The following is a 22,317-nucleotide window of genomic DNA, read 5'->3' as shown; positions in this document are numbered from 1 at the left end:
TTGCTAGAACAGAAATGCACTGAGCATAAGCTTCTGATATTGGACCAAATAGTAGGTAGCACAAGGGCAAGTCACTGAAATGCTCAACAGCAAACGTTGGACACATTCTCAGGACAAAAAGCAATGCTTTTTGTTCCTTTTTCTCATCTTTCACTTATTCAGCAAACACTTCCTGAGTGTCTGCTCCATGCCAGGTGCAGTCCTGTGATCTCATAGTAAACAAGACAGGCAGGCTCTCTGAGTCCCCTCCCAGGAGTGCAGTCAAGTGGGGCAGTAAACGCAAGGTCCTTGCTAGCACTGCAAGGACCATGCAGCAAAAGGAGTAAAACAGCCCAAAGGGAGTTGTTTCTGTCTTGGAGGCTAACCTTTACCTGGAAGCATTTCTCTTCCTGAATCAATACCTATGGCTCTTCCTTCTGTAGGAGCCTCACACTTGAACAGACCTTGGGTCATAGCAACTCTCAGAACCTTCACCAGAGGTGTTAGGCTGTGTTCCAGCATTTCAGCTCAATTTCCCAGCTCTGGAGGAAGAAAGCTCGGTTCTTTTTTAGAATACAAACAGCCTAAGAACAAAGGCATAAGGGGCGTTCCTCCTCAGGTGCCTTCTCCCTGTGTCTCTCCATTTCCCCACTTATTTGTGCTATTCCAAAACCACATGTAGCACCAGGCAAAGTGTTAGGAAACCTGGAATTTTTTTTTTTCCCCTTTGCTGTACTGGGGATTGAGCCCAGATGTGCTTTACCACTGAGCCACATCCCCAGCCCTATTTTTTTTTTCTATTTTTTAATTTCAAGACAGGGACTCCTTAAATTGCTGAGGCTGGCCTTGAACTTGCAATCCTCCTGTCTCAGCCTCCAGAGTTGTTGGGATTACAGGCATGTTCCACTACACCCAGCTGGAAACCTGGATTTTGCCAGAAACTGTGTGGAGTTTGGAGTGGGTCCCCTCTGCTATTAAGTTTCATGTCCTTATCTCTAAGATGGAAAAGCTGGACCAGGTGATCATGAGGGCTTTTTGTGTTTTTTTGTTTTCGTTTGTCCTCTAAGGGTAAATTTTTAAAATAATTTTATGTTTATAAAGAAACAATACATCTTCCCATGAAGATGATATATCACATACCTATGAAAAAGGAATAGGTGACCATGCAGACAGTCAAGCCAGGAACCTAGAATCTGAAAGACTGGATGCAGGAAAACCTCAAAATTCAACTGTCTCTACTCCTCCCACCCTTACCCTATTTCTCCAACCTGTGTTCAAATTCTTACAATCATGAACTCCAGCTATGATTTTGTTATATCATTGATCTAGATTGGAGATTTTTCAATAAAAAGCTTGCACAGCCAGAATCATCCACTTTCAATAAGAACCCACAGAGATTATTTAATTTGGATACTCTCATAATTTATATCAGATTGCCTTTGAGGAGCTATAAAATTTATCGATATCCATAGCTATAAAATATTAGAAACTTTACTTTTAGTGAATTTTATTTCTTTATCTTCCCTGACTGCATTTCCTTCTTAAATCACTATTTCATGTTTTCCTCTTCAATACTTTATCATTGGAAAATCAAATTATATAATATTATTTTATAAAATAAGGCAAAAAAAATCTTATCTTATTTATCCTCGTATCCCACATGTCTAGCATTGTGTCTGGCACATAATAAATATCTCCTGAAAGAATGATTAATTTTTTAGAGAAAATGTGTACTTTAGGGCTGGGGATATAGCTCAGTTGGTAGAGTATTTGCCTCGAATGTACAAGGCCCTGGGTCCAATCCCCAGCACCATAAGTAAATAAATAGTCTTTGATTTAAAAAGAAAAACAGAAACATGTACTTTAGTAGCAGCTCCATTATTCATGGCTGGTCTTATCCATTGTGGACTTTTCAATCTCTGACACCCTGCATTCATCAACCTCAACACATTCTATATTTTCTACAGTCTTAGGTGTGATAGTGAATACTAAATTCAAATTCTGCCTCTAACTATGTCAAATTTGAAGCCAAACACTGAACATTTCTAAGCCTCCATTTCTTCAGAAGGGAAATGGGGGCATCAGAAGAAACAAGCTCTAGACAACTTCTTAGATTAGGGAGATTTCAAAAAGAGGAGGAGGAGGAGGAGGAGGAGGAGGAGGAGGAGGAGGAGGAGGAGGAGGAGGAGGAGACAAGACAGAGAAAGAAAACCCAATAAAAATATAGTGATTATGGGCTGGGGTTGTGGCTCAGTGGCAGAGTGTTTATCTAGCACTTCTGAGGCACTGGGTTCGATTCTCAGCACCACATAAAAAGAAAGAAATAGGGCTGGGGTTGTGGCTCAGCAGTAGAGCACTCACCTAGCACATGCGAGGCCCTGGGTTCAATCCTCAGCACCCCATAAAAATAAATAAGTAAATAAAATAAAGGTAGTGTGTCCAACTACAACTAAAAAATAAATATTTAAAAAAAGAAATGAATAAAGGTATTGTGTCAACCTATAAAAATATTTTTTTAAAATAATGATTGTAGTACTTAAATATTTTAAATATTTACAAAATTGCTTTAAATTTTACTTACCAAATTTTCTTCCTTCTTCTTTTTTTTTTATTTTGCACTTAAGATTGAACCCAAGATCACTCTACCACTGAACCACATCCCTAGCCCTTTTAATTAATTAATTAATTAATTAATTAATTAATTAATTAATTTTGGTACCAGGAATTGAATCCAAGAGCACTTACCTACTGAGCCACATCTCCCAGCCCTTTTTTGGTATTTTATTCAGAGACAGGGTCTCACCAAGTCGCTTAGGGCCTTGCTAAATTGCTGGGGCTGACTTTGAATTTGCAATCCTCCTGCCTCAGTCTCCCAAGTTGCTGTGATTACAGGTGTGCTCCATCAAATCCAGCCCCAGCTCTTTTTATTTTATTTTGAGACAGAATCTCCTAGGTTGTCCAGAACTGTCCTCCTGCCTCAGCTTCCTGAGTAGCTAGGATTACAGGTGAACCGTGCTCAGCTTTTTTTTTTTTTTTTTTTTTTTAATATTTATTTTTTAGTTTTCAGTGGACACAACATCTTTATTTGTATGTGGTGCTGGGGATCCAACCCAGGCCACATGCATGCCAGGCAAGCGCGCTACCACTTGAGCCACATCCCCAGCCCCCCTGCCCAGCTTTTACTTGGCAAATTTTCTAACTTAAATACTATGATTGGGAAAGAACGCTTTTTGGGGTAAAGACCCACCTGCACCCCCATTTTTGAGATCTCCCCCAGAAACTTTCTTACTGTGTTCACATAAAAACTGAAAATGTGTCAACAAGAAGGCAGAGAGGCTCAGAAAGCAAGTTGGTTTGGTATAAAATATTCAGCAGAATGATACTGTTGTGAATCTTAGAGGACTCATACACCTAGATAAGTATCTCAGGAGTTGGCTACAGGCGTTCTGGCAAAGCTGAAGAATAAAGGGCAAGTTAGAAAATGTTTCGGTTGTGCTAATAAAATCAGATGTCCTTAGATAAATGCTGCTACTCCTACACGTACTCCTACAGACTTTCTCACCACCAGAAGATAAAGTCATTCTCCCTTTGGCCAGAGATGTTGTGGAACCTCACGGTCAGAGGTTGAACTTGGATATCAGTCCCTAATCACTCAGTTGCATCAATGCCCAGTTTCCACAGACACAGTGACCTGAAGTGCACCAGGCCTGACTCATTCCAGGGTCAAAGTCTTATGATTGTACTGAGAGCCTGGTCTCTACGGACTTCTGCTTTTGATTTTAATGTCTGATTCTGTTTACTTAGACTTTATTCCCAGGTACATCTGATGAGTTTGAGGTAGCTTCCAATAAAAGGATATAGCTACCATGAAATAAAAACTGATTTAAAAACCATCAAACACTAAATATCTTTTAAATTGTTTTTTTTTTTTTGAAAGAGAGAGTGAGAGAGGAGAGAGCAAGAGAGAGAATTTTTAATATTTATTTTTAGTTCTCGGCGGACACAACATCTTTGTTGGTATGTGGTGCTGAGGATCGAACCCGGGCCGCACGCATGCCAGAGAGCGCGCTACCGCCTGAGCCACATTCCCAGCCCACTAAATATCTTTTATATGGTTTTGAGGGGAGGGTGTGATCCATACAGAAAAGAGTCTGGTGCTTGAACTGCTATCGCTTTGATTTTGGACAACATAAAATTATTAATGAGAAGAAGTCTGGGGGTGGGGGGAGCAGTTGCAGTCACCACAACTTGGGCACTGGATTTTAATCGTAAGTGTCCTTAACAATCTCCTGAAAGCTATGGATCCTTCTACTCTGAAAAATAAACATGGGAAAAGTAGCACAGATGTCAATGGAGTCAAAGACTCCTCAAATCCCTTCAAGAACTAAAAACATCTGGCTTCCAGTAAAGGGGGGCAAGATAATTAAAGGAAGAAATAATTATTCCAGGAGGCTTCAAGGCCTGCAAGAGGACAATGAATTCATTTTAAAAATTTTCCATGTTTCTGTAATTTTCTAAATGAGCAAAATATGCTCATGTTACAAACTTCAAAAGGTGAAAAGATAGTCTTCCTCTTCCCTTGTCCCCACCCTCCCAGGAGCTGCCACTATAACGAGTTTCTTCTTAGATATTCTTCCAGGGATAGCCACATCCTATGTGTTATCCTGCATGTACATAAAACAGCACCCACACACCCGCAGGACTTCCGAATGTTGCTTTCTTTACCTAACACCTCTGGAGATCCACACAAAGCTACCTTGTTCCTTTAATGACTCCAAAGTGTTTCATTTCTGGATGTACTATAATTTATTACCTATTTTTTTTTAATTAAATTGATTTTTAGCTGTGCATGGTGGCACACACCAGTAATCCCAGCATCTCGGGAGGCTAAGGCAGGAGGATCTAGAGTTCAAAGCCAACCTCACAAAAGTGAGACACTAAGCAGCAACTCAGTGAGACCCTGTCCCTAAATAAAATACAACATAGGGCTGGGGATGTGACTCAGTAGCCAAATGCCCCTGAGTTCAATCCCTGGTGCCCACCACACACACACAAAAAAAAATGATTTTTAACTGATACATAAAATATAAACATTGAATATAAGTGTGTGATGTTTCTATACATGTATACATTGTGTAATGTTTAAATTAGGTTAAACATATCTACCTCCTCAAATCTTTCCTTCTTTTGCTTTACTGAGCATCAAATCCAGGGATGATCTACTACAGAGCTACATTCTCAGCCCTTTTTAAATTTTTTTATTTTGAGACAGGATCTTGCTAAATTGTTGAGGCTGGCCACAAACTTGCAATCCTCTTGCCTCAGCCTCCCTAGAAGCTGGAATTGTAAGTGTGCATCACTTGGCCCAGCTCATTAATTATTTCTTTAGGGTGAAAATTCTCAAAATCCTTTCTTCTAGCCTTAATTTTAAAATATACTGTAAATCATCATTATCTACAGTTGCCCTACTATGCAACATCACACCAGAACTTCTTATTGCCATCTAACTAACTTAGTACCCACTCATCAATCTCTCCCCAGTCCTCCCTCCCGGCTTCTCTCCCCAGCCTCTTGAGTTTCGGTGAAATCCACTCACTTATATTTCACATATGAGTGAGATCATGCAGTGCTTATCTGTCTCTTTCTCTTTCAGGGGTGCTAGGGACAGAACCCAGGACCTGGTACATGCTAGAACCCAGGACCTGGTACATGCTAGGCAAGTGCTATTGCTGAGCAGCATCCCCAGCCCAGTACTTGTCTTTCTGAATCTGGTTTATTTCACTTAAAATGATGATCTCCAGTTCCATTCATATTATTGTAAGTGACAGGATTTCATTCTTTTTATGGCGGAATAGTATTCCATTGTGTATATGTGCCATGGTTTTTCTTTATCCATTCATCAGTTGATAGGCACTTGGGTTGTAACCTTCTCCCCCCTTTTTTTGGCAATTGTGGATAGTGCTGTAATAAAAGAGGAGTACAGATGTTTTGTGGACATACTGTTTTCATTTTTTCTAGCCATATACCTAGTGGAGGGATTCCTGGATCATGATAGTTACATTTTTATTCTTTGGTACCCAGGGTTGAGCCCAGGGGCACTTAACCACTGAGCCACATCCCCAGCCCTTTTTTATTTATTATTTAGAGAAAGGGTCTTGCTGAGTTGCTTTGAGCCTTGCTAAATTCCAGCTTTGAACTTTTGATCCTCCTGCCTCAGCCTCCCATGTCCCTGGAATTACAGGTGTGTGCCTCCACACCTGGCTCGTTACATTTGTAACTTCCTGAGTAACCTGCATACTGCTTTTCATAATGTGCAAGGGTTCTCTTTTGCCCCACATCCAAGCACTTTTTTTTTTTTTTTTTTTGGTATCAGGGATTGAACCCAGGGGCACTAACCACTGAGCAACATCCCCAGCCCTATTTTGTATTTTATTTAGAGACAGAATCTCACTGATTTACTTAGCACTTCACTTTTGCTGAGGCTGCCTTTGAACTTGGGGATCCTCCTGCCTTAACCTCCTGAGCTGCTAGGATTATAGGCATGTGCCACCGCTCCCGGCAACTTGTTATCTTCTGTTTTGTCTTGTTTTGATAATAGCCATTCTTACTAAGGTGAGGTAATATCTCATTGTGGTAAACTGCACTATAATTTATTTATCCAGTCCTTTTTCAAATATATATATATATATATATATATATGACAGACACAATACTTTATATTTTTATTTATTTTTATGTGGTGCTTAGGATCAAAACCAGTGCCTCACACATGCTAGGCAAATGCTCTGCCAACTGAGCTACAACCCCAGCCCATATCCAGTCCTTTATTGGTGGTCATCTAGATTGTTCCCAGTCTTTAGCTATTAAAAGCAATGTCATAATGAAGATCCTTATAGATATATCATTTTTTTTAAATTTGTTTTAATTAGTTATATATGACAGTAGAATGCATTTATGCACTTTGATATATCATATATAATTTCTAATTTTTCTGAGTGTACATGTTGCAGAATCACATTGGTCATGCAGTCACATATATACATAAAGTAATAATGTCTGTTTCATTCTACTGTCTTTCCTATCCCCATATCCCCTCCCCTCCCCTTCCACTACTTCCCTCTACCTAATTTAAGGTAATGATATTCTTCCCTAGTGCCCCCTGTCTTATTGTGAATTAGCATCCGCATATTAGAGAAAACATTTGACTTTTGGTCTTGTGGGATTGGCTTATTTTGCTTAGCATGACATTCTCCAATTCCAACCATTTACTGGCAGATGCCGTAATTTCACTCTTCTTTAAAGCTGAGTAATATTCCATTGGATATAAAAACCACATTTTCTTTATCCATTCATCTACTGAGGGACACTTAGGTTGGTTCCATAGTCTAGCTATTGTGAATTAAGCTGCTATAAACATTGTTGAGGCTGTGTTAGTATAGTATGCTGATTTTAAGTCCTTTGAGTATAAATGAGGGAGTGGGATTCATGGTTCTATTCCCAATTTTCTGAGGAATCTTCATACTGCTTTCTATAGTGGTTGCACAATTTGCAGTCCCACCAGAAATGTATGAGTGTACCTTTTTCACCACATCCTCGCCAACATTTATTGTTGCTGTATTCTTGATGATTGCCATTCTGACAGGAATGAGATGATGAAACCTTAGAGTGGTTTTGATTTGCATTTCTCTAATTGCTAGGGATGTTGAACACTTCTTCATATATTTGTTAACTGATTATATTTCTTCTTCTGAGAAGTGTCTGTTCAGTTCCTTAGCCCATTTATCAATTGGGTTATTATTATTATTATTTTTTGGTGTTAAGTTTCTTGAGTTCTTTATATATCCTAGAGATTAATGCTTTATTGGAGGTGCATATGGTAAAGATGTTCTCCCATTTTGTAGGCTCTCTCTTCTTACATTACTGATTATTTCCTTTACTGAGAAGAAGCTTTTTAATTTGAATCCATCCCATTTATTGATTCTTGATTTTACTTCTTGTGCTTTAGGAGTCTATTAAGGAAATCAGATCCTAGGTCAACATGGTGAAGATTTGGACCTATTTTTTCTTCTATTAGGTTCAGGGTCTCTGTTCTAGTGCCTAAGTCTTTGATCTACTTTGAGTTGATTTTTTTTTTGCAGGGTGAGAGATAGTGGTTTAATTTCATTTTGCTACATACGGATTTCCAGTTTTGCCGGCACCATTTGTTAAATAGGTTATCTTTTCTCCAGGGAATGTTTTTTGGCACCCTTGTCTAGCATGAGACAACCGTATTTATGTGGATTTGTCTCTGTGTCTTCTATTCTGTACCATTGGTCTACAAGTCTATTTTGGTGCCAATACCATGCCATTGTTGTTATTATAGCTCTGTAGTATAGTTTAAGGTCTAGTATTGTGATGTCTTCTGCTTCACTTTTCTTGCTAAATATTGCTTTATCTATTCTGGGTCTCTTATTTTTCCAAATAAATTTCATGATTTGATTTTTCTATTTCTATGAAGAATATAATTGGGATTTTAACAGGAATTGCATTAAATCTGTATAACATTTTGGTAGTATGGCCATTTTGACAATATTAATTCTGCCTATCCCAGGAGCATGGGAGATCTTTCCATCTTCTGAGGTTTTCTTCAATTTCTTTCTTTAGTGTTCTGTCATTTTCATTGTAGAGGCCTTTCACCACTTTTATTAGATTGATTCCTAGGTTTTTGTTTTGTTTTGGTTTGGTTTGGTTTTTTTGAGGCTATTATGAATGGAGTAGTTTTCCTAATTTCTCTTTCAGTGGATTCATTGCTGATATATAGGAGTGCATTTGATTTATGGGTATTGATTTTATATCCTGATACTTTGCTGAATTCATTTGTCAGTTCTAGAAGTTTTCTGGTGAAATTTTTTGGATTTTCTAGGTACAGAATCATGTCATCAGCAAATTGTGATAGTTTGAGTTCTTCTTTATCTATTTGTATCCATTTAATTTCTTTCTTTTGTCTAATTGCTCTGGCTAGAGTTTCAAGGATGATGTTGAATAGAAGTGGTGAAAGAGGACATCCTTGTCTTGTTCCAGTTTTTAGTGAGAATGCTTTTTTTTTTTCATTTAGAATGATGCTGGCCTTGGGTTTAGCATAGATAGCTTTTACGATGTTGAGATATGTTCCTACTATCCCTAGTTTTTCCTAGTGTTTTGAACATGAATGGGTGCTGTATTTTGTCAAATGCTTTTTCTGCATCTATTGAGATGCTCATATGATTCTTATTTTTAAGTATATAAATATGATGAATTACGTTTATTGATTTCTGTCTATTGAACCAATCCTGCATCCCTGGGATGAATCCCACTTTATCATGGTGCACTATCTTTTAAATATGTTTTTGTATGCAATTTGCCAGAATCTTATTGAGAATTTTTGCATCTATGTTAATCAGGGATATTGGTCTGAAGTTTTCTTTACTCGATGTGTCTTTGGTTTTGGTATCAAGGTGATATTAGCCTCATAGAATGAGTCTGGAAGGTTTCCCTCCTTTTTCTATTTCATGGAATACTTTGAGAGGAGTATTGATGTTAATTTTTTTTTTTTTAATCTTGTAGAACTTGGCTGAAAATCCATCTGGTCCTGGGCTTTTCTTGGTTGGTAGGCTTTTGATGGTGTTTTCTATTTCATCACTTGAAATTGATTAGTTTAAATCATGTGTGACCTCTTCATTCAATTTGGGTAGGTTGTATGTCTCCAGAAATTTGTTGATTGTCTTTGATATTTTCTATTTTATTGGAGTATAAATTTTCAAAATAGTTTCTAATTATCTTCTGTATTTCAGACATGTTTGTTGTGATATTTCCTTCTTCATCTTGTATTTTAGTAATCTGAGTTTTCTCTCTTTTTCTCTTCATTAGCATGATCAGAGGTTTATCTATTTTATTTATTTTTTCAAAGAACCGACTTTTTGTTTTGTCAGTTTTTTCAATTATTTCTTTTGTTTCAATTTCATTGATTACAGCTCTGATTTTAATTATTTCCTGTCTTCTACTGCTTTTGGTGTTGATTTGTTCTTCTTTTCCTAGGACTTTGAGATGTTGTGTTAGGTCATTTATTTCTTAACTTTTTATTCTTTTAATGGATGCACTCAATGCAATAAATTTTCCTCTTAATACTGCCTTCATAGTGTCCCAGAATTTTGATATGTTGTATCAGTGTTCTCATTTACCTCTAAGAATTTATTATTTCATCCTTGATTTCTTCTACTGTCCATTCATCATTCAATTGTGTATTATTTAGTCTCCACTTGTTACAGTAGCTTCTATTTTTTATTTTATCACTGATTTCTAATTTCATTCCATTGTGCTCTGATGCAGGGTATTATCTGTTTTTTTGTATTTACTAAGCGTTGCTTAGTGGCATAAGATATGGTCTATTTTAGGGAAGGAGCCATGTGCTGCTGTGAAGAAAGTATATTTGCTCATTGATGGATGAAATAGTCTATATATAACCGTTAAGTCTTAATTATTGATTGTATTATTTAGTTCTATAGTTTCCTTATTTAGTTTTGGTTTGGAAGATCTGTCCAGTAGTGAGAAAGGTGTATTAAAGTCACCCAGTATTATTGTATTGTGGTCTATTTGACTCTTGAAGGATCAAATTGAGAAGGGTTTGTTTGATGTTCATAGATGTTCCATTGTTTGGGGTATAAATATTTACAATTTATGTCCTATTTATATATACTTCCCTTGAGAAGTATGAAATGGCCTTTTTTGTCTCTTCTGATTAACTTTGGTTTGAAGTCTACTTTATCTGAAATGAGAATGGAAACTCCTTGTTTACGCATCCATATGAGTGATAAGTTTTTTCCCATCCTTTCACCTTCAGCCTGTGGATGTCTTTGTCCCTGAGGTGAGTCTCTTGAAGACAGCATATTGTTAGATCTTGTTTTTTAATCCAATCTGCCAGTCTATGTCTTTTGATTGATGAGTTTAGGCCATTAACATTCACAGTTATTATTGAGATATGATTTGTATTCCCTGTCATTTTGATTTATTTCTGGTTTTTGATTTGTCTTATTTTCTCATTTGGTTGAATGAACACACAAGAGTATGTATCAGAAAAATAATCCCAAGAAGTATAATGGAGCATTAAATTTAACTCTGAGCTTACTAGTAGAAAAATGAAAAAGGAAGGGAAAAATGATTTGTCCAGTTGACTTTGCACTCCACAGGAAAGTGTACCACTTCTTTCAGAAAGAAGAACTTATGTGCACTAGTTTATTTATTGGAATTTATCATCTACATCCTCATAAAAATTGTACAGCTGCTTCTCTGAAACTCAGTAATGAAATAAAGATTATCTTTAATGGCAGTTTTGATACTCATATTTCTGAATCTTACATCTATTTTGATTTTAAAATATAGGTGTGGGGCTGGGGTTGTAGCTCAGTGGTAGAACACTTGCCTAGCATGTGTGAGGCCCTGGGTTTGAGTCTCAACACCACATATAAATAAATAAATAAATAAAGTAAAAGTCCATTAACAACTAAAAAATATTTTTAAAAATATATGAGTGATGCACAACTATCATCTCAGGAACTGAAGTAGCTGAGGCAGGAGGATTGCAAGTTTAGGTCAGCCTCAGCAACTTAGCGAGGTATTCAGCAACTCAGCAAGACCCTGTCTCAAATAAAAATAAAAAGGACTGAAGATGTAGCTCAGTGGTAAAATGTCGCTGGGTTCAATCCTCAGTGTGAGATATATATATATATATATATATATATATATATATATATATATATATATATATATATTATGACTAAAAATAGCATTCCTTGGATAAACTAGAATCAATCTGGGAGGAAAAGGTTTATTTGGGGTTGGACTACAGTGTATCCCTGAGCAGGGAGAATGCCTGGGCACTGTCCTCTCAGAGTTTCTTGGGTGTGCCAGGTCTGTGTTTTACTCAGAAATTTCCTAGCTGTGGCCCTGACCTCTAGCTCAGTACTTCTGAGAGAGACTTTTGGATGGTGGATCTGTGCATCTAGACCTCAAGTTTCTCATTCTCCTGTGCATCTCCAGGGCTTCCCCCAGCTCCACGCACATAGTGAGTTCTTCACAAACATTTCTGGGGATCAGGAGTCCCCCAAGATCAAAGGCCATGTCCCAAGAGCTCTTGGCAAAGATGCTGAGGTTGATGAGACAGGGCAGACGCCCCGAGGAGACTCTGAGTTTAGAGTGAAGTTCCTTGTGGCATGTGACATGACATCAGAGTCCTGGACACGTTAAAAACAAACAGACCCAAACCCCCCTCAGCTTCCTTTCCAAACAAGATGGCTAACTTGAGAGTCAAAGGTCCTTCTCACAGATTCTAACAAGCCAGGAAGAGGAAAACCCCTGATGATAACGAAGGCTCTGCCTGTCTGCAAATGGTTTGAGGACATTCAGATCTCCAACTATTTCCCCACTTTGTTTCCTTTGACATTTGTTTCGTGTCTGAAAACATTTGATTGGCTTAGCCAAAAAAAAAAAAAAAAAAAAAAAACTAGCACCACTATCTCCCTTGTGTATAAGGCACCCGGTTTTCAAGGACCCCAGATAGCAAGCTGACCACCAGATTAAAAATCGCATCACCTCACCCCAGAATCCTAGCCTGATGGGAAGGGTAGCTTCTCCGACAGACCCCTATCCACCTGGGGATGTGAGCCAAACTCAGGATGAAGCCCTAGGAACTTGTCAGGACAAGGAAATCAGAGAAATTTGTTGTTTAAAGGAGTATGCTTCCAAATCCTCATAAACCCCCGTGTTGGAGAAGTGTTTGTCGCTGGTTGGAGCTGAATGGTGAAATGCTTCACGCCCATCCTTCTGGAAGGCTTAGGCAGTGCAGAACAGGACGGCGTGCAGGTGCACAGAGGAGCTGCTACCCCAGCAGAACTGGGAGCCAAGGCCACAGCTTCACTCTCTTGCTTCTCTTTTGTTGGTTTTCGTAAGAGCTCCTGTTGAGGCAGGTGCGGCACATGGGCAAGCCACAGCAGGTTGCTGTCAGCCAGGCAGTGGTGTGGAAGGGTGTAGGAGGAGAGAGCAGGGAGCAGGCTCAGGGGTAGGCACAGAGCCCTGTCCTATGGCGTGGCTGAAATCCATTGTCCTGGCTCCAAGTGGGAGTCAGACCCACACACCAAGTATCCGGAGACTTGTCCTGAGTCAGAGGCTGCCTCCCTGAGTGGGTTTAGAGGGATCAGCAGTTCTCCCCTGGAAGCCTCTTGGCTGACAGGATGTGCCTCCTGGAATTCAGCTTGCTTGGTGCCTCCTTCTGATGTCCCAACTCCTCACACACTGGAAAGCTACTTTCCCTTCTCTCTGCCTTTTCCCCCAGACTAAGCAGTCAATAAGGATGGTGGATCAAGGGGAGCAGTATTCCCCACAGTCATAACTGGTCATTATGCCTCTTGCCGGGGTCCTGCCCTAGCGGGGTCCAGGGAGTCCTGAAGGATGAGTGGCGTCAGCGAAAAGATGAGACAGGAGTCGTTCCGTTGGAGCAATCTCCAGAGAGAGAGCTAATGCAGCTTTCTCTGGGTCATCTTTTATTACAATTTTTCTCATCATTATAGGTTCAGAATACGTCATTGATTATATAATTTAAAACTTTGCCAAGACATGACATTTCCTTAACCATGATTGGGGGTACAAACAATGTAACATTAATTTACATTTTTCCAGGATATGACCTTCAGTTATGTAATTATTAAAAGTACAGATTCATTAATAAAATACGTCACTAATTTACATTTTTCAGATTTTCCCAAGATTTACTATTTTTCCCAAGATATGTTATTTTCTTATTAACTAATGCCAAACTACGTAACCAGACTCTAAGTCTCCTAACCAATCATTAACCTAAAAGTACACTTGTACTTTATTTCTAATCTAAAATTCCCATCTAAAAAAGTCCCTTTAAATCTTATATTTAAAACATCCTAAAGTTTATAAATCATTCTTAAAACATATCAGAAACCTATACAACTACAAAGTTAAGAATTTCTAAACTTAAGAATCTAAATAAAATAATATTTCTAACATTATTCTAAAACTGTGTCTTATAAAGTTGTTTTAATTAATTCCTAAATTTATTCTCATAAAACTGATTGAGCTGATTTCTCAAAGAGTTTCTTTGTTTCTCAGTCAAGGTGCACTAGTTCTCATATCTTTATAATCTTTCTCAATAGAAAGTAAGTTCTAAAAATCAATCCACTTTCCACCAATATTAACTATGCTCATCATATATCCCTATGTAAAGTAAGAAAGGGTTTATAAAAAGAGAAGAATATATCTTTATATGTTTTAACTTTCCTAAGTGTATAATATAACTTTCCTTAATCAAAAATGAGACTGCATGTGGTGAACTTTGTAAAATAAGCATAATGATTAGGTTTTCTAAGAGGCTTGGAAATATGGGCTTGGGTTCTAGTTGATATAATCAATGTGGTGCCTAAAATTCTCATGTCCTTTCAAAGGATGATTGTTGTCCATTATCAGGTTTGTCCACAATGTACTGAGATAGAAGAACAGCCTTCTACTTTGTCCTTGATATGCTGAGGGGTAGTAGAACAGCCTCCAAGGCATGAACTACCTGTTATGTTCTAGCCATCTGAAATTTAATTTGTTTGGCATTTAACATACTCATGCCTCCTGTGAGAAACATAAGCATGAAAATGCAAAGTCCCAATTACATGAAAAAAGGTCTCATGGTTTCGGTTTCCCACCAACCAGAGTGGCTTTGCCAGCATTCACCCTCACTGTGACCCTGTCAAGACAGTGGGAGAGCGGCTTTGCCAACACTTTTTCTCACTGTGACCCTGTCAAGACAGTGAGTGGGGGATCGCCTTCACCAGCCTCTGAAATAATAAAACCAAGGACAATACATACCTGTAGAAAGGAAACTAAGGGGCACGAAGTCCCACGTGGAAGCTAGGCCTGATCCTGGCTCTCTGGCATGTCACCTATAGACTCTGGGAGCACACCTGGTCTCCCTTAGTCTGGGCTCTGTCATCCCTGCCCCCTGATGAGCTGTAATGCTCCTCTTCAGCCACCTGATGACCCTAAGCACCGGGGGTGCCACGGGGTTAACCTGGGCCACCTCCTGTGGACTGACATGCCTGCCCTGGCTGTGGCTGTGCCTGTGAGCTTTGTCCAGGCTCAGGTGACAGATGCTGGGTGATGTCTGCCCAGATGACAGAATGATGGAGGAGAAAGTGCCTTCTGATTATCAATAGTAATTTTTAAAATTAGAATTGGAAGTTTTGACCAGTTAACACATTCATATGGCCCCACATTTCAACCACATAGAAACACTCTTGTTGCCAATAGACATTTCAATGACAATTCAATTCAGTGTGACGGGGTGGGGGTGGGGGGTGGACACGGACACAATTCAATGACAGAGAATGGTTTTCAACAAATGGAGTGGGAACAACTGGATATTCACATTCAAAAGAATGAAGATGGACCCCTTCCTTACACCACATACAAAAATTAACTCAAAGTGGGGCACGGGGGAGCATGCCTATAAACCTATAATCCCAGCGCTGAGGCAAGAAGATAGCAAGTTCAAAGCCAGCCTCAGCAAAAAAAAAAAAAAAAAGTGAGGCATTAAGCAACTCAGTGAGACCCTGTCTCTAAATGAAATACAAAATAGGGCTGGGGATGTGGCCCAGTGGTCAAGTGCCCCTGAGTTCAATCCCTGATACCCCCCGACCAAAATAAATACTAGCACTTCACTTTTAGTTATTAAAGCTTTTTTTTCCCCAAACTGTGGTATAAAACATAAAATTAATTGTCAGTATTTATTTATTTATCTATTTATGGTACCAAGGATTTAACCCAGGCATACTCTCTACCTCTGAGCTACTTCCCCAGCCCTATTTTTAATTTTATTTTGAAACAAGTTTTTACTAAGCTATTGAGGCTGACTTTGAACTTACGAAACTCCTCCCTCAGCCTACCAAATTGCTAGGATTACAGGCATGCACCACCTCCGCTGCCTGGCACCATCTTGGCCATTTTTAAGTGTCTGGTCCAGCAGCGCTAAATGTGCTCACATCTGTTGATCTCCAGAACCTTTTCATCTTGCAAAACTGATGCACATATGCATTCAACAACCATTCCACATTTTCCCTCCCCACCCAACCCCTCGTATCACCATCACTTAATTTTTTGGTTCTATGAATTTGACTACCTTATGTACCTTACTTCAGAAAGTGGATTCATGCAGTATTTCTCTTTGTGTGACTTATTTCACTTACTGTGACTTGCGTAACACTCACCCATTTGCTTCTTTTTTTTTTTTTAAGGCCAAATAAAATTCTATCCTATGTGCATACCAAATTTTATCTCTTCAGCCATTCTCAGACATGTGCTTGCTTCCTTTCCTGGGCTATTATGAGTAGCAATGGCTGAATGTGGGTGTGCCTCAGCCGCCCCAGGCAGGATTATAGGAGTCCATGGAAGAATCTAGCCTGGAAAAAGGTCTTTGCTTTGATGGGCAATTGGGTTTTTTTCAGTACTGGGAACTGAACCCAGGGGTCCTTTACCACTGAGCAACATTCCCAGTTTTCAAAATTTTATTTAAAATATCTCTTGCCTCTGAGATATTGCTTAGGTGTACATCATAGACATGTTAGAAAGTTAGAAAGTCTATCAGGAAATTCCAGAAAGTCTGTTATCAGATTAACATCTCATATAAAAGTAGGGGACAAACTTTTATGAAATAATCTTTCTTTACCAAAGTTAGACCAAAATTGTAGTACCAAAGTACTACCTAATCTACTTAGAATAAAGTTTTTCTAAAATTCAAAGGAGTTTATGTATGTACACGTTGACTGGGATAAGCAGAGGAAAATTTTATTCAATATGTCTGTATGTTCAGAAATAAGAAATATCTAATTCAGCATATACATTGGACAGTGCCTCATTTGGGCTATCTGTTAGAGATGTTATCAGTTTTTAACATGTGTTTATCAGCTTTTAAGTTTAACACTGGAATTTTTTTGGGGGGGTGGGTATGAGAAATTGAACCCCTGGCACCTAACCCCAGTCCTTTGTATTTTTATTTTTTTTTTTAATTTTGAGACAAGGTCTCACTAAGTTTCTTACAGCCTTGCTAAATTGCTGAGGCTGGCTTTAAACTCGAGATCCTCCTCCTTCAGCCTCCCAGGGAGCTGGGATTACAGGCGTGTGCCACAGTGCCCAGCAAGTCTGTTCTTTTATAGCAAAAACTCTTTACTAACTGCAAGAAATGAGAGAATGAATACATTTTTTTCCTTTCTTTCTTTTTTTTTTTTTTTTTTTGATGATACTGAGGATTGAACCCAGGGGTGTTTTACCACTGAGCCACATCCCAGCTCTTTTTATTTTTCATTTTGAGCAAGGGTCTCACAAGACCCTGTAAGTTGCTCAGGGCCTCACTTAATTGTAGAGGCTGGCCTTGAACTTAAGATCCTCTCACCTCAGCCTCCTGAGTTGATGGGATTACAGGCACGTGTCACCACACCCAGCAAGAGAATAAACACATTTTTAAAGAAGCTTCCTGTTTTTACAGTCGGTAGATCTAGTATTTTTGTGCCCTTCCGTGTACCACTCTTGTTCTTTTCTGGCATTTTTCTAGCTATTTCCTGCTTATTTATTTCTCTGTATAAATTTTAGAATAATTTGTCTGGTTCCAGGGACAAAAGCTGCCAGTTTAGCCAGCTGCATGCCTGTAATCCCAGCAACTCGGGAGGCTGAGGCAGGAGGGTCCAAAGTTTCAGGTCAACCTCAGCAAGACCTGTATCAAAATAAAAAAAATAAATAAATAAAAAGAGCTGGGGATGTGGCTCAATAACCAAGCACCCCTGGTTCAATCCCCTGTACCAAAATAAATAAATAAATAAATAAAAACCCATGCATGCCAGGCTTGACTTCTTCCATTCCCCCTTTGCTCAGTTGCATGTGGAAGGAAACCCGCTCACCCGTACTTTCTCTTTCCAGATGAAGGGAGAGGCTGGGAACGTCGGGAAGTCCAAGCAGCTCAATGTGAGCACCCCACCCAGCATACTGGTAAGACGGTAGCCAGGGGCTCTTTCCATATTTAGACTGGTGTGGATCTGAGGTTTCCGCCAAGGTTTAGGGGTGGCCACCACAAGGTGATGGTCTCATTTCATTGGCTGAACAGAGGACAGCTGACTCCAAACTCCCTTATAACTGCCCTAGTGAGTGAGGGAAGGAGGGGATTCAGTCTCACTGTTGTTCCCTGCCCTGCCCTGCCCGCCCACAGCCCGCAGCTTGCTCCACTCCTTTCTACAATTTTGGGGAGCTGCTAGGTAGATTAGAAGACCCACCATCCCGGATAAATTTGTAATCCTGTATATGAAATTGAGGTTTTAATTTGGTTTGATGATACTCAGAAGATGAAAAATTCCCAAGAAAAGTTCCTGAAAAGAGTCTTGGGAATCCTAAAAAGGGAATAATCTGAATAGTCCAAGGTAACCCGTTTAGTGACTCAGGTTGACCTCGGAATGGTTTGTGTGGAAGAGCAATCTGTCTGGCCACTGCAGTCTGAGGAGGGTCAGGAAGGAGAGAGAGAGAGAGAAAGAAGGAGGGGGCAGGGGGCAGAGAGAGAGAGGAGTTGTTTCCAGAGTTCAGCATCCTGACAAGCACAGTCCTGCAAAAATCTGAGTGGCCATGGGGAAAAGAAAAATGACTTGTTTTGTTATTGTTGTTGTTGATGGGGTAATGTTGAGGAGAAATAATTTGGTTCAGTGAAAATTCAGACTGCTTGAATGTGCTCAACTGAACATGGTGGCACACACCAATAATCCCAGCTATTTAGGAGGCTGAGGCAGGAGGACCACGAGGTTAAGGCCAATTTGGGCCACACAGGAGACCCTCATCTCAAAAACCCTCAGATCTTGAAGGTCTGGATTGAACTGTACCTGCCCTCATTCAGTCAGCAACCCCTCCTGACCCTCTGTACCTGACCTCATTCACCAACTGTAGATGAGCTGGGACTACCACCTCCAGCTCTCTCTTACCAAGAGACTTAGACACACAGTATGGGTATGACATTTGTCATTCCTATCCATAGTGCAAGGGGAATTAGTGACACACCTAGAAGCCAGTGTTTTCCTGCTCTGGGTCTGGCACTTTGCTCTTTGCCCTTTGAACTCGCAGTGACCTCTGATTCAGAGAAGGACCTTTTGGAAAGAACATATGAGGGCCACCCAACAATGGCCTCTCTCAGAACAGCTAATCTTCCCCTCCAGCTGGCAGCCCCGGCTAATCTAAGACAAAGGGATTATTAAAAGTCAGAGTGTGTGTTCAACACACTCTTCTTCAAGGACAAGAGGGTGGTGGAGCTGGGAAAACAGGCCTGACCCATGGACCCAGTGAGCTCCTTTGACCTAGGAGAGTTTTGCTCCTCGTAGATTCTGCAGGTCCTTCTCTGGTGATTGTCTCAACTTTGCCTGTTCATTAGAATTACTGGAAAGGTTGATCCGGGCCCTCCCTGAGACTCTTGTGTAATTGGGTTGGAGAGGACCCTGGGCATTGTGAGATATATATATATATATATATATATATATATATATATATATATATATTTTTTTTTTTTTTTTAATGGTGATTCCAAAGTGCAGAGGATGGTTTATCTCCATGTGCCAAGAGGCCTGGTGACAAATTGCACAATAGCTGGAAGACTTGCCTGTCTCTCTTTGAATGTTCAATTGCCAAACAATTTTTCCAGGGTCATGGTAATAATTCCCTTCCCTCTCTGAACCTGAAGCTCTGCTTTATATAACACACCCAGGTATGGCCCAGAACCTTTGATAGCAAACAGCCTCCCACAGGATGTGAGAGAAAGTCAGCTGGTGGGGTGACCATAGTCCCATGGTGTCCCATCTGTGTCTCAGCAGTGAACTGGGGGAAGGCAGGAGGCTTGCTGGGTCTGAGGCTTCTTTGTCCTCCTCCAGGAGGGACACATTTGGGGCTCCATGAGGAGGACGGCTTTCATCCTGGGCTCCGGTCTTCTCTTGTTTGTGGCCTTCTGGAACTCAGTCACATGGTAAGTTGGCTTGGCCCAGCTCAAATCCAGGACCTGCGGACAGTGGTGGTGTGGTCGGGGGCAGAGCTTGGAGGAAGGAACTCTCCGACCATCAGTCTTTAATCAGAAACTTAATGGATTTTCTTCCAAGGCATCTTCAGCGATTTTGGGGTGCTTCTGGCTACTTTTGGCAAGCCCAGTGGGAGAGACTGCTGTCGACCTTTGAAGGGAAAGAGTGGATCCTCTTCATTATAGGTGAGGTTTCCAGACCACAGTGCCTAGGGGAGGGCACACAGCCTGGTTTCACTCTTTTTCTTTTGTTCTCTACTTGGAGACTTCTTAGTTCTTTATTCCCAGGGATGAGAACTTGACAAGGGTGCTACAAAAGAGTACTAAGCTTGAGGACAGTACAGACACGGGATATCTAAGAAAAGAAGCTAAGAAGTTTAAGACCCCATGTATAACTAAGTAGAACAACTTTTTAAAAATGGAGACAAATTTATTAAAAAAAAGTTGAAGACCCTCTACTGAAAATATAGGGGCTGGGGATGTGGCTCAGGCGGTAGCGCGCTCGTCTGGTATGCGTGCGGCCTGGGTTCGATCCTCAGCACCACATACCAACAAAAGATGTTGTGTCCGCCGAGAACTAAAAAATAAATATTAAAAATTCTCTCTATCTCTCCTCTCTCACTCTCTCTTTAAAAAATATATATATAGAAAAATAAGAAATGTTTTATGTAAAAATGAATCCATGTTCAGAGCCATAATCCTGCTTCTACATGTAACTCCACAAGGGCAGAAAACTACTCTATTTTGTCTTAAACTGTGCTCCTGTACCTGGTACAATCTAGTTCTTAGCAAGTGGCCACTTGATAATATTTAGATAGCATAAATGCCTCCAAACTAGCCTAAGAAAACATCATGGAAGGAAAAATCCATTTAAACCTAGACATTTGTAACATTACCTGTCATAGTGAACATCCTCAATTACACATTCATTCACTCAAATGATATTAATAGTACAATGTGGCCAGGCTTGATGGCACATCCCTGTAATCCCAGCTGCTTGGGAGGCTGAGGCAGAAGTTTTGCAATTTTGAGGCCAGCCGGGGCAATTTAGCAAGACCCTGTCTCAAGAAATGAAAAGGGACATAGCTCAGTGGTAGAGCATCCCTGGGTTCAGTCCCCACTGTTAACCAAAAAAAGTGTCAGTTGTCCCAAAGCAAAAGTACAAACAATGTCCCTGGGGATCATTTTCAGCTGGGAAAATTCTGATTAAACTCACAAGGTTCAGTGGGATATTAAGCAATCACTGAGAGACAACAGATCACAGACGTGTGGGAAAATGACTGGAAATCATATTATATGCTTCTGTTTCAGTGACGTGAAACAGATAAACCACCTATTATCTGGGAGGTAAGAAAAACACTAGAGAGAGAAGACATTTGCTGGAAGGAAGTTCAAGGGCATTTTACATAGTGGTTTGCATACTGCCTTCCTCCACTCACCTTCACAGTTCCAAGTGGGAACTTTAGTGGACATCCCACACACACCCCTACACCCCCGGGTAACTACCAACCCAACATTTTTATTCCCAGCATAAAAAGAACTTTATTATTATATTATTATACTTATTATATCTGAGTATAAAAATACATGTGTTCATTGTTAAAAATAAAAATCAGACAACTTGTAATAACCACTATTAATATATTAGTGTGCATCTCTAATACATTGGATATATATGATATCTATCAGACATCAAGTATATATAGACTGGGAATTTAACCCAGAGGAGCTTTCCCACTAAGCTATATCTCCAGCCCTTTTTATTTTTATTTTGAGACAGGGTCTTACTAAGTTATTGAGGCTGACCTCAAACTTAAGATCCTCCTTCCAAATTGCTGGGATTACAGACGTGTACCACCATGCTTAGCACACCAACTATTTTTTTAAACCCATTTTTTTTTATTGAATAGGCTGTGGGCACATCATTATGTCAATCAATATAAACTTAATATTTTCAGCGGCCCAGTCTATTCCATTATATGGAAGGACTCTAACATATTAACCATTCCCTACTAATGGACTTTAAGTCTGCTTTAAATGTTTTCTTATGATTAAAAAAAAATGCTGTGATGGACATGTTTGAATACGAATCTATATGTTTTTGCTTTCTTTATCTCTTTCTGTCTCTGTCTCACTTTTTTTTTTTTTTTTTTTTTTTACTTCAGATATTACCAAATTATCCTCCAGATGGTTTGCACCAATCCTATGCCCCTACAGTGATGGCCAGG

At 39.7% G+C, this 22,317-nt stretch overlaps 1 protein-coding gene across 2 annotated transcripts in view; it reads left to right on the top strand.

Moving 5' to 3' along the window:
* Positions 1-22,317, top strand: part of Faxdc2 (fatty acid hydroxylase domain containing 2) — a 33,587-nt gene that overhangs the window by 865 nt on the left and 10,405 nt on the right. For both annotated transcript variants that reach the window (XM_026388350.2, XM_026388349.2), the window contains exons 2-4: positions 17,971-18,039; positions 19,950-20,041; positions 20,172-20,275. In XM_026388350.2, the coding sequence (XP_026244135.1) occupies positions 17,971-18,039; positions 19,950-20,041; positions 20,172-20,275 (265 nt within the window). The remainder of the gene's footprint in view (positions 1-17,970; positions 18,040-19,949; positions 20,042-20,171; positions 20,276-22,317) is intronic.

The sequence above is a fragment of the Urocitellus parryii genome, chromosome 1 (genome assembly GCF_045843805.1).
Source record: "Urocitellus parryii isolate mUroPar1 chromosome 1, mUroPar1.hap1, whole genome shotgun sequence".
NCBI classification, from domain to species: domain Eukaryota; kingdom Metazoa; phylum Chordata; class Mammalia; order Rodentia; family Sciuridae; genus Urocitellus; species Urocitellus parryii.
This window is presented reverse-complemented; position numbering and strand designations above follow the sequence as displayed.